Raw genomic sequence first — 12,020 nt, forward strand, 5'->3', positions numbered from 1 at the left:
TTCTTCTCTGTTTTCGTATTGTTGGGAGTTTTGTGCATAAATAGGTGATTTTCGTGCCATTATATGTGAAATTGTTGTATTATTCTGTGTAATGCAACGCAAAGCATCTAAAGACAGAAGCTGTGCCGGAAAAGTAAAAATATAGGGGCAAGTCTACTTAACATTAAGTGAGTATCTCGGTAATTTGGCGAGATATCGCCAAGCTGGGAACGATTCGTGTGACTTATTTTTTCACCAAATGGGCAAGAAATCGCTAAACGTAGCCAAACCTGGAGATTATTTGGGGACATTTTATTCCCGTCCCTGTATCATCGTAATAGGTATTGTAATTAAATAAATTTAATTGATCATTATATCTGCTGAAACTTTAATTTGACTTTCAAATTGCTTTCCAGTAATTTCCAAAAGCAGAAAGTACTAGAAATATCTCGGCGGCTGGTTGAAAACTGTGTAAGGCCGGCGAGAGCATCTACTCTCATTTAGCAGGCACAATTCCTGCTGAACTGAGCTTGAACTGAGATATACCCGGATCAGCTTTCTCTTTAGATGCGCTTTGTATTGCCTTGTATTTAATTTGCTTAGTAAATAGTTTGAAGCGTAACAACTGATTGTACTCTGTGATACTGTGAGCACCTGTACTAGTATTTCTGTGGAAAATTACAGAATTCTGAAGCGTTTCGTTTGATAAAAATAAATTTTATCAACCTATCATCGGACCTGTGTGCATTCAATTTATTACGAACTCGTACTCACGCAACAATACGTTTGCTCTGTATTCCATTGCTAAATCTCCCAGTTTTGTTGTGAACGCTTAAAAAATTATATATTTTGCAAATTAATATTGAACTGCCAATTTAAATTTATTTTCTAAGTAGAAGTTGATTTATTTGACATTTCATTCAAGAAACACTTATTATAATATGATAATATCTTTGGCTTAAAATCTGACGCAGATTTTATTCATCATTTTCAGAATGCTTCCAGAATCTCCTCGTTGGCTCGTCTCCCAGGGAAAATATGATGAAGCACTAGTGATCATGACAAAAGTTGCGGAAAAAAACGGAAAACCCCATGATCCAAAAGTTCTTTCACAGAAAATAGAGGTAAAAAATCCATTAAGCTTCGTACATTCTGTTTCGAAACTGTAGATAAAATATTGATTTTTGCAGCAATTTACCAGCGTTGAACAATTTTAATTCAATTTTAATTGAAAATAGTATACAAGTTGAATTCAAGCAGTTGCTAGTGCCGCCATCTGTTGGTGGAAGAGAGAAATGAGAAAGTACCTGGAGCAAAATTAAAACTCGATAACCTTGGGCAAAAATAAATAAAATTCGTAAAAAAGTGTAATCTTGTAAAAAAACAATCAATGAATGTTCGTGTTTGTAATAACACATAGGTTGAAAGACGATAAAAGTGTCAAAAGGTAAAGAGTCAAGTCGTGAAAATAGTATACAAGTTGAATTCAAGCTGTTGCTAGTGCCGCCATCTGTTGGCGGAAGAGAGAAATGAGAAAGTACCTCGAGCATAATTAAAACACGATAAACTTGGGCAGCAATAAATAAAATTCGTAAAAAAGTGTAATCTTGTAAAAAACAATCAATGAATGTTCGTGTTTGTAATAACACGAAAGACGAAATCTTCTCAACAGCCTTCTAAAAACAATACGGTTATACGTTGACTCAATTCACTTCTTTATTGCAAGTCCAACAAGTAAAATAATTCCTGTTTTCTTCTGAGTATGCACAAGTTTACATACTGGTCTTCTTTAAACTTTGGTTTAGAACGGTTGCTTATAAATGTTGCCAGAAAAATTCAAACTTAGAAAATTCAATATTTTAAGCTAATGTGAAGATATTGTAATTGTATTCATTAAACAATGTCTTATAACAATGACTTGAATAGTCGTTAAACAATTTCTTGTTTATAAACAATTTAGCCATTAAACAATGTCTTTAATAGCCGAGTGTAATTACCATTTGTGGCTGAAAAAAAATTAGTTGTTATTGAATGCATTTCATTTCAATAAATTTATATTTATATATGTAGTATGTGTGTATGGAGTATTACTTTAGTTAGTCACTACAATATTTAACTTTGCATAGGAATTAAAAAGTACTACTGTCATCATTAGACAACTTATATACACATTTTTGTAGGTGAGAGTATCTGCAGCATTCTCAGAATGGCAAAATATGGAATCAAATCATTTTAGGATATTCGATTTACATATTTTCGTAGTTGTAACTTACGACATCTATTAGCATTCTCAAGTTGCTGTAAATTACACTACCTCTTAACGTCCTTAAATTTACAAACGTTGTTTCAATTTATTTTAAGACATTATGTTTATGCACTTTTGGAGGCGATCCAACTTGGCCGTTCGCAGTCTCAGATTTTCCAGTACGGGCATTAGCGATTTTTATCGTATAACGTTCGGAATAATTTTGTAGTTTCAGTCTCGTATAAAATAAAGTAGCATCTCGAATAATTTTGATATCACTTATATCTGGCATTCTACTATATAAAAATGAGTGCAATGCATATTAAATTTTTCAGAAGACTCTTCCTACTATTCTGCTTAATATGACTTTAATATTTTATTTAGAAATTAGGAGAGAAATTGAAAGCAGACAAAACTGTGCAAGAATCCTCGTCTTTAGATCTTCTCAAATATCCCCAGCTACGCAAAACATTTTTAATCATAACTTTATGTTGGTAAGTACGATTTCACTGCATGCAAATAATGCAAATGGTAATCGATTCATTTGTACTCATTTAGATTTTTCTTTAAGAATATTTTGCCATGATTTTATATACAAAGTCTCAGCTTCTACTATTAATAGCGTGTTTTTAATTGTAATACTTCTTAAATAGGCAATTCCTTAAGTGGAAAATTAAATATTACTTGCATTCCATGCAGAGAAATGTGTTATGAGTAAACGTCTTATAATTTCTTAATTTAAGCAGGAAAAGCATGAATTGTGCATGACCACTTACTTCATATGGTTGCAAAAAAAAAATGGAACCTAAGAATTGAGACCTGTACGAGATTACCGCACATTGAACATGCAAACAATAAATGATAAATATATTTTCCTTAGTTAGCCGATTTTACTGCTGATTTGCACGATACTAAAATGTTTATTAATAAGGCGTACCAGCAATTACCTATCATTCCCGAAGATATTCATAAAACCGACATATGTACACCATTCGCGGCTCTTCGAGTTGCCATGACAACCTTTCCCGGGACTTGGAGAATTCTCATTTTCCCGTTCCATCTTCTTTCAACCTGTTTCTGATACCATCCACGCTAGCGGGTGCAGGTAGGTAATCGCCTCAAATCCTCACCTCTTTCTCTCCTCAATTGCTGCGGTCTTTGACCCCTACTCAGGTAAAGATAGAAGTTGAAAGAAGCCTTCGTCCCACTGTTTGGACTTCTTATCGATCTCTTGTACCTTTAATCCCTTAACGGCTCTCGTTCTTTACTTTAGCTATGCTCATCTCTCATTTGTTCTTAACGAAGTTGTAGAGGTTATTGCTGTTTTCACAAAAGGTACTCCGGAAGGTATCACCTTGGTCCTTGGTCCTTGGTCCGTGTGCAATTCGGCTTATGCGACGCATCCGCGACCTTTCGATATTTTATAGACGAAGTCACTTGAGATTTAGACATTTTTTATATTTTCGTCGATAACTATAGAGGTTGTCACACATGGCTACAGTCCCTGCTAGACGGGACTATTCTGAGAAACGAGATTTGGCTAGCACTGGTTTAAACGGGAGGATTCCTAGAAAAAAGAGCCCTCCTGAAGCGAAGTCCCGCCTAGCTACGGATACAATGTTGCGGCTACGCGGGATTTTTTCAAATCTCACAGAAAACGTCTTGGCTCCCGGGTAGAGACAACCAATCAGACGAAAGTTCTGCTTCTGAAGTATCACGTGATCCCAATCTGAGCGATAATCGATTACTGTTTGGCGTTCAAGTCTTTGTAGTAAGTGAGAATGGTAACCTATCTACGTGTGTTTCCCGGAATTGTGCGGGTTCTGAAAATTGTCCCTTTCGACGTCAAGTCCCGCGTAGCCGAAACATAATGTGACTGGGACATTACTCATAGCCTCTAAAGACTTCGAGGAACACTGCAGGCATTTGAAAGCCTTATTTTCAAAACTTCAGGAATATGGACTTTGCTTAAATGTTTCCTTAATGCAACTTGGTTAAGCATCTATTGAATACATAGGTTTTCACCTTAGTGAAAATGGAATTAAACCTCTTCCTGACAACACTTAATACCTTTCGAGTGTTAGCTGCATATTACATTGAATATTACTCTTGATTATACAAACACAGGGACTTGGTAATAATTCTTGATGTTCTGCAACAGAGTTTTTAATATAAAGAACTTTAACAAACTGTTAAAAATACGCATTGGAAGCAAAACAGAATTCCAGTCAAACAAATTCATTACAGAATGCGAAAACATGTAATGGTTACTTATTGCTGTGAGTATAACATGCAAAGTACGGGTGCTTTGTATGGCAGTAGACTTTGTTTTTAATCTCAGTATGGTGTTGCGTGGCCTCAACTTGTCCTCAACAGTAGTAGTGACTGCTATGAACTGGAAATTACACAAACTCTTAAGAAGGGTTTAACTCCCTTTTTATTCCACTTTATAGATGCGTTCACTTGACGCTCACAAACTACGCCGACCCGGCGGTTAAATAAAAACTACAACTAAAAATACAACTAAAAATAAATAACAGGATGCATAACTAATGAAGTCACTATCTACGAGGCTCTATAATTGCAACTATCTTAACCGCGTTCTAAGATACAGCTGAGATTCAGCAAACTTTCGGATTGAGAAGTTGAAAGTTTCAACTAACTGCCGGAGTAGGCACACAGGCCGAAACGCGCGGTTCTTAAATTTCTACCTAGCAATCTTCACGCTCGTGAATCAAGAAAAGCACACCTACAAACTCGTTTCCCTTCTATTTAACTCAAAATTACTTCTGCTAAAAATTTGAATACTCTGCGCGTTCTACTAAAATTTACATACTCTGGCATTGGCAATTCCAGGGGAAAGTAAAGGCTTGACAATAAAGATAGCTTAAAGTAAATGTTAGTTAAAATAAATATACACCCGACAACAGCATTCTATTAGCTTAGATTCAGATGACCTTGTATCTATGCTTCAGAAAATATGCTATTGATTGAATACTATAATGTCTTTCTGCGCATTGGCCTCATATTTAAAGAGCTCGGTGTGATCATTTGTATATAACAATATTACGATTTGTTTAAAAATATTTTGAGAAATTATAGGTTTGCGGAAGTGTATCCAAATATACAAAGAATGTAAGGCAATTTCTTTTTCAGCTTTTCCAGTCCCATTTAATGCTTCTTCCTCAAAACTCATTACAATAAGCACAATGAATCGTCAAATGAATAACAAAGTATTTATCCCAGCATTTTCTCAACGAAGTCAAACATAAATAACATTTCTTTTTATCTAGAATCATGCATTGTTTTACATCTTTCCATTAGATATTTCTTTAAATGATGGACAGATTCAAGACAGGAATAAAACGTTTAAAGTTTACAAAAGCAGTAATCCGTTAACGATAATAAATTATCCTTATAAATTAATACTTAAAAAGTCTCGATAGATGCAATAAAAATGTCTTGATAAATGCAATAAAAATATGATAATCGTATAATTTTACCTAGGATAGCGGATACATGCACTTATTATGGTCTACAAATAAATGTCTACAATTTAGCAGGCAACGAATTTGTCAACTTTTTTTTCATGGCTTTGGCTGAAGTTCCTGGTTACTTAGCCAGCTGGTACGTCATGGAACGTCTGGGAAGGCGATGGTGTGCAGTTGGCGCTTTTTGTTTGACTGGAATCGTCTGCATGTTGCCTGGTATAGGTAAGGATTTTGAAATTGATTTAAAATTAAATTTAGGTACATTTTTATTAGGCTTAAATATCATGTATGCAATATCTGAGCGGATATATGAAAAATAATTTATTCGTTTCGTTTTCGTAATCTTAACGGCTTGGTTATCTTTTTCAATGCTCCGTCTTCTTTTCCGTGCTCGTTTATGACTTTAATATGCCAAAGAAATTTAGAATGAAAGTGCAGGAAAAAAGTCGTTCCCTTTCATTTGAGTATGGGCATTTGGAAGCAAAAAAAAAAAAATTAATTTAGAATTTGTTTTATTATCGAGTTCATATTTTGTAAAACGTTAACGAATTTTTGATTAACAAACTCAAGAATTTCAAAGAGAGCAACGTCAACTTTGTGGAAAAGAAACTTTTTATCTCGAGCGCACCAGACTGTGTATCCGAAATTCTAAAGATAACCTCTTTTAAAATTATTTTGCGATACTGCTCTTGAACTGAATTATTTCATTTGAAGTTTTTGAAGACCTTTCATTTCATATATTATATATATACATATAATTAAAAAAAAGAGAACAAACGATAAAAGAACTATGTGGTCACCTTACTTTCATTAGCATATTGCTTACAATTAGTACTGATTTTTATTTGTAAATATTCAAGTGTTTATATTGTTTATTTAATCTTTATTACACATTTCATTGCACTTTATTTTACTTTATTTTACTATATTTTCACGGAACCACAGTATCTAAACAACCTTTTAGCGTACGAACTAGGAATTATATATATCAGTTTTGAACAATGAAATATATATATATCAATTTTGAACAATGAAATTGATGGATTAATGACATACACAACACTGATACATAATCAACCTATCAAATACGGGATTTGTAGAGCACCATAAATAAGTTTCTTGCCTAGATACGTATTAACAAATCTTCTTATATAGCAGCATGGTTTTATAATTCAAATTTACCATTTTAGGTAAACATTTCTAAATTAATTTAAACAATTCTCTTTATTAAATCTAAAAATTGTATTTCTTAAGTGGTTCTAAATTCACACTAATAATTTTGCAATATATTGCCGTATTAAGCTTTCCATTTTTAGTCATTGAATTTATTTTAAGGTTATTTATCTTTCTTACCAATTCCATATTTTAATACTAGAAATGTTTAAATATTTATTCTGTTTTTCAGTTACTCTACCTGATGTACTTTGCCATACATTTAATTTCTAATGCTCATTTAATTAATAAATTGATAATTATGAGCGTCTGCAGAATTTTCATAATTAACAACAAAAAAATCGAACTCTTTTATATTCATATCTTATTATTTTCAGTTGCCATTTAATCCCTTCCTTTTTCACATAGTGTTGCACTGTATTCAAATTTTCATGTATGTAGAATTTATATATTTTGTATTGTATTTATACCAATTTATATTTAAATGATAATTTTTACGAATTCTTGCATCATAAATATAATTAAGAGAAGATATTTCTAACACCTTGGTAGAGCTTAATCTTCAGCATGCAGCTTATTTTCTAACCTAGTTTCAGACTGAATTATTTGTAAAATTAATTATTTGAAATTATTTGTTAACAAAGATGGTCGTTGAATAACGCTAACGATATGTCTTACTGTTATAATTTATAATGCAACAAGTTCATGTTATTTAAAACAGAATTCATTTATAATGTTTTCAGCAGTATTGAAATTAATAGCAGATATTGATAATGTTATACATTTAGGTTACAATGATTTAGATTGCCTTTGCCTTCGTCGCTGATGCTTTTATGCTACATTGCTAATATTTCATAATGGCATACAGATAAGTTTAACTCATTCACCAAACATGTAAATCTCTAATTCAGCCCACGTTTGTTCTTACTTGTGCTGTATCTTCTATTTTCTTGAATATATTGTTCAGCCTAATTTCAAAAGGTCTTATGAGCAAGCGGAAAAGCCACTAAACATTGATAGTTTAACCCGAGTTTCTAATCCCAGAGATCCCCCAGCTATTTCTGTTTTTGTACTTATTTACTGTGTAAAAATGTATAGTAAAAATTTCAGTTCATGACGTAAAAATACTTTTAAAATTTATTCTTTAAAAATATTGCAAAAGTTTTCACCTTAGCGTGTCGTTTTACAAATCCCTCATAAGGAATAATAAGGAAAGAAATTAACTCGGTTTCGGTGATTGATACCTCAGTGCAAATTATGTGTAACTTTTTCCAAAAGCGTAGAGTTTATATGGATATCAATAAATTATGGATTTTTTCTCATATAATTTTCTTAACATTTTTATTCCAGAATTTTCCTTTCAGACAGTAGCGTTTACCTTTATGAGTTTTCTATAATAATTTACATTTGTTTATAATTTTACGCGAATGGAAATGATTACTTAACTGTATAAGCTTTGCTGAAAGATAAACGAGAAAACAAAATTTTATCACTTGCGGTCAAGAGAGTGTTTGATGTAATAATTCTTATATATTTTCTTTGATAGTTTTAATTATTTTCTTTTATTTATGCATTACTAGACAGTTCTTTTCAAAAAAATTTTTTTCTGCCCCTATGTCCGTATTTCAATTTCAAGGAACGCTTGCTCAGTGTAGGGTATATAATGCCTAATAAACTTATGATATGAAAGAGATCTAAAATCTCTTCTCCTTTCTACTGTATTTTTTAAATTTCAACCCCTAAGAAATTTACTCTAGAAATCGTTTTTCATGATTTAATATTTTATACTTATTTATTAATTGTATTCATACTTTAGCATTTTCTTTATTCTTTATCATGCTAACCTGATTTTAAATATTTTTCTCAATACTTTTGGAATTTAAAATTATTATATTTATTGTGATATTTCACATTAATTCGTTTGAATACAATTGATTGCAATAATTAACTTACAATTTTTGGGTAACATGAAACACGTCTTAGGAATTCTAATCGTGAAATCACTCCATACCTGCGCTTTTTAAGTAAATCCTCGATTCTTCCTTCCTGTTTGCGTAATTCCTGTTTGTTATTTTTTTTATGCTGCTTCACACCATTTATTGCAGCTTATATATCTATCTGAATTTCACGAATTACATCTGTGAAGACAAATATATTAGAATGGGAATGATAAAACTTCGCTCTGAATTTTGAACGAAATGCTTCACATGCATTTGTTGTTCTTTCCGATGAAATATCAGCGCAAGCCCTAAGTATCGGAGGAAATTTTGCATCCTCATGTAGGTAGTTCTAGGTTATGTAATCAGTAAAGCGTGTGATGTTTGCATCCCGTGGTTGCTCTGACATCAGATCTTCAACGAAGCTACCCGAAACTTCAGTAGCGTCCAAAAACGGTAATCCAAATACCACTCGAAGCCATCTGCTAATTTCTGAATTACCATTCCGATATTGTTGCTGCAATCCGCACTGGTGAAGTTTTCGCCACCAAAGCTTGAGTCAAGTGGAATCTACATCCTGTAATAGAACATTCAGGTCACATTTTTCTCACAGCTTCATGGATTGCATATTCAAAATCTGCCACCACAATTTCTGGCTGAAAAATTCAAATGCAATTTAGAACGGAGTTCTTTCAGTTTTTGAAACATAGTTCGTATATTGCCGTAGACTTTCCTGGTTGCAAATATGTATATAATTTATTTACTAAATAATATTAATTATATTATCTCCTAAGATTAATTTTAGTAGAATTATCTTAAAAGAGTGAATCCATACTTAGTAAGTTCTATTTTGAAAGATGTTTTGAAGTAACTTGAATGTAAATTATTAAAAATGTTTAACGGGGACGTGAATTAAATCATGAATAACAAAATTTCAATTGTAAAAGGAATAAATTAAAAGCAAGTAATTAAATTAAATGCAAGTAATCATTGCCATTGATCGGAAATTAGTTGCCTTTTCAAGGGAACAAACCAACTCCCGTTCAATGAACAATAATTAAGAAATAAATACGAAGGTGTTTCGTCCTTTACTCGAGCAATAAGGCGATGCCAAACCGGCAATTCAAGCTAGGCCAAACATTTCCGTGAATAGAAGGGATTAAGAACTAATGCAGAGAACCAAAGAACTCATTCCGATTAATCATTTTAGCTAATTCAATTTTGAGAGAAAAGCAATTTATGCAGTAAAATTGATATGGCTCGAGTAATTGTCACCCGACACCCTCGTGTTTATGCATTTTAGTTCAATATTATTTGTAAAAATTAAAATTGGAAATCGTCATTATGAAATATAATTAAAATTAGTTGAAATAAACATTAGAAAATTACAAAATATAAGAAAAATAATGCAATCTTTGTAAAAACAAATCAAAAATAAAAAATTTTTAAAAATATATAATATGAAAAGTAAATATACATGGAGATATAAAGGCCAGGAAAAGTATTAATTAACTTACGTTCTTTCTAGTGGGGAGTGGGCAAAGTGTTTTCTTCGCGTCTGACTCAGAAGGGTTGTGTTTCAGAAATTCTTTAGCGGCAGCGGGGGCTTAAGTGGGATATAATGCCATTTTCCACTGTATGAAACGCAAACATCTGAAAGAAAAGTTTTGAGCAAAATGTGAAAGTGCCATCAACCAAAAACTTTTTTTTGGTCACATAAGATCCTTAAATTTGAATTTGTTGAAAAACAAACTATATTATTTCTATCGTCATTAATCTGAAGAAGATTTTCATGTCGATAAGATATCACTTGCATTACATTTAATGCAGAATGCACACCAGAAATACATTTTGGAAGTGGAGGTAGGACTTTCCTTCTCCGTCGGTACGCATATCTCCGAATACAGTGAACATCATGGCTGCTTACAATATCTGAATGATGAGCTGCAATATAGTCAGTTCTTTCCTGATTAATTTCTGAGGTTTTTCAGATGTATCCTCCGCTGCCTTCTTTTTAACACCGTTTGAAACAGCTTGTCTAGAAATAGTCTTGCAACGCTCATGATTATGACGCAGATAAGATTTTGATAACACGTTATTTGTCTTATCAAGATAAAGTGTTGCTCTGCATTTTTTACCTGTACAACGCCATTTTTGGTACTCTGCTTTGTCATAGTCCTTATAAACTTTATGTCCTGAAAAAAGAACGAAGAATTTTTACTCTCTGACTGCGAATAAACTGCATCATAGATAAATATGCTTAAATAACACCAATTTTAATTCAAGGTTGAATTTATGATAGAAGTAAACATATGTTTCGCTAAGATGTTTTTTCTTTGCAAGAAAGTCAAAGAAGCGTTCGGAACTGATTGAAAATTTAGCTATTTAAGGAATACACACTGACTTCCGGTTGTAGGGGTGAAAAAGGTCAGAGGCAATAGTTGTGCTCATGAAGAATGTCTTCTAGCCCCACAATGTTGTTACAAAGATGAATTTATTGCCTGCAAGAATATTACGGAACTTTCTGAAAGTCCTCTGAAAATTTCTTTTGTGTTAAATTAGCAATTAACAAAAGTAAATCTAAAGCTATGTATAAAAGAAATTAAACAAACAAAAAAATAAACGATTTTTCACAGACAATTCAGTGTTTCTCTTTCAATTAATTCAGTTCTTACTTTCCGACAAGGCAAAAAGACTTAAAAACTCAGAATATCTGTATTAAAAATTACGAAGTAAATCTTAAACATTTATTTCCTCAATTAAATTCCAGAATGGATTAAGCATGCTTATTTCGCAATAATAATAAAAGAAGGCGTTATCTTTGTTGTTGTCGAAGCTTAGTTTCTCTAGATTGGCAACAAATCCACTATTCCTTTATAAAAAATATATTTCTTTATTTTTATTTTCTTCTTCGCTCAATTGGCTTCGAAATGTAACCCTGTAGGCAACGGTGGGAAGAAATTTTGTTTGGCCCAGTTGGACTATAGCAGGACGAAGGGGGCGATTTTCATTCGCGCAATTGGAGTACACCCCTTTTTAGAATACTGGCAGGACAAAAATCTGGTATGAATAAGCTAAGAGAAAAAAATGTCTTTCAACTTTCAGGTAATTTTTCTCACGGCTGAGAAAAAAGTCGTTTGTCAATTCTTTAAGTCCCATAATTCTAGAAAAATTTATAGCATATAGTATCAATGT

The 12,020-nt window shown here is 32.4% G+C and overlaps 1 protein-coding gene across 1 annotated transcript in view; it reads left to right on the plus strand.

Moving 5' to 3' along the window:
- The window catches only part of LOC118196143 (organic cation transporter protein-like), a 34,570-nt gene that overhangs the window by 15,760 nt on the left and 6,790 nt on the right, over nt 1-12,020 (plus strand). Inside the window, exons 5-7 of the mRNA XM_085818156.1 lie at nt 974-1,103; nt 2,609-2,718; nt 5,732-5,937. Of these exons, the coding sequence (XP_085674282.1) occupies nt 974-1,103; nt 2,609-2,718; nt 5,732-5,937 (446 nt within the window). The remainder of the gene's footprint in view (nt 1-973; nt 1,104-2,608; nt 2,719-5,731; nt 5,938-12,020) is intronic.

The sequence above is a fragment of the Stegodyphus dumicola genome, chromosome 6, assembly GCF_044657685.1.
Source record: "Stegodyphus dumicola isolate Sdum_Otavi_A_Nest chromosome 6, ASM4465768v1".
NCBI lineage: Eukaryota > Metazoa > Arthropoda > Arachnida > Araneae > Eresidae > Stegodyphus > Stegodyphus dumicola.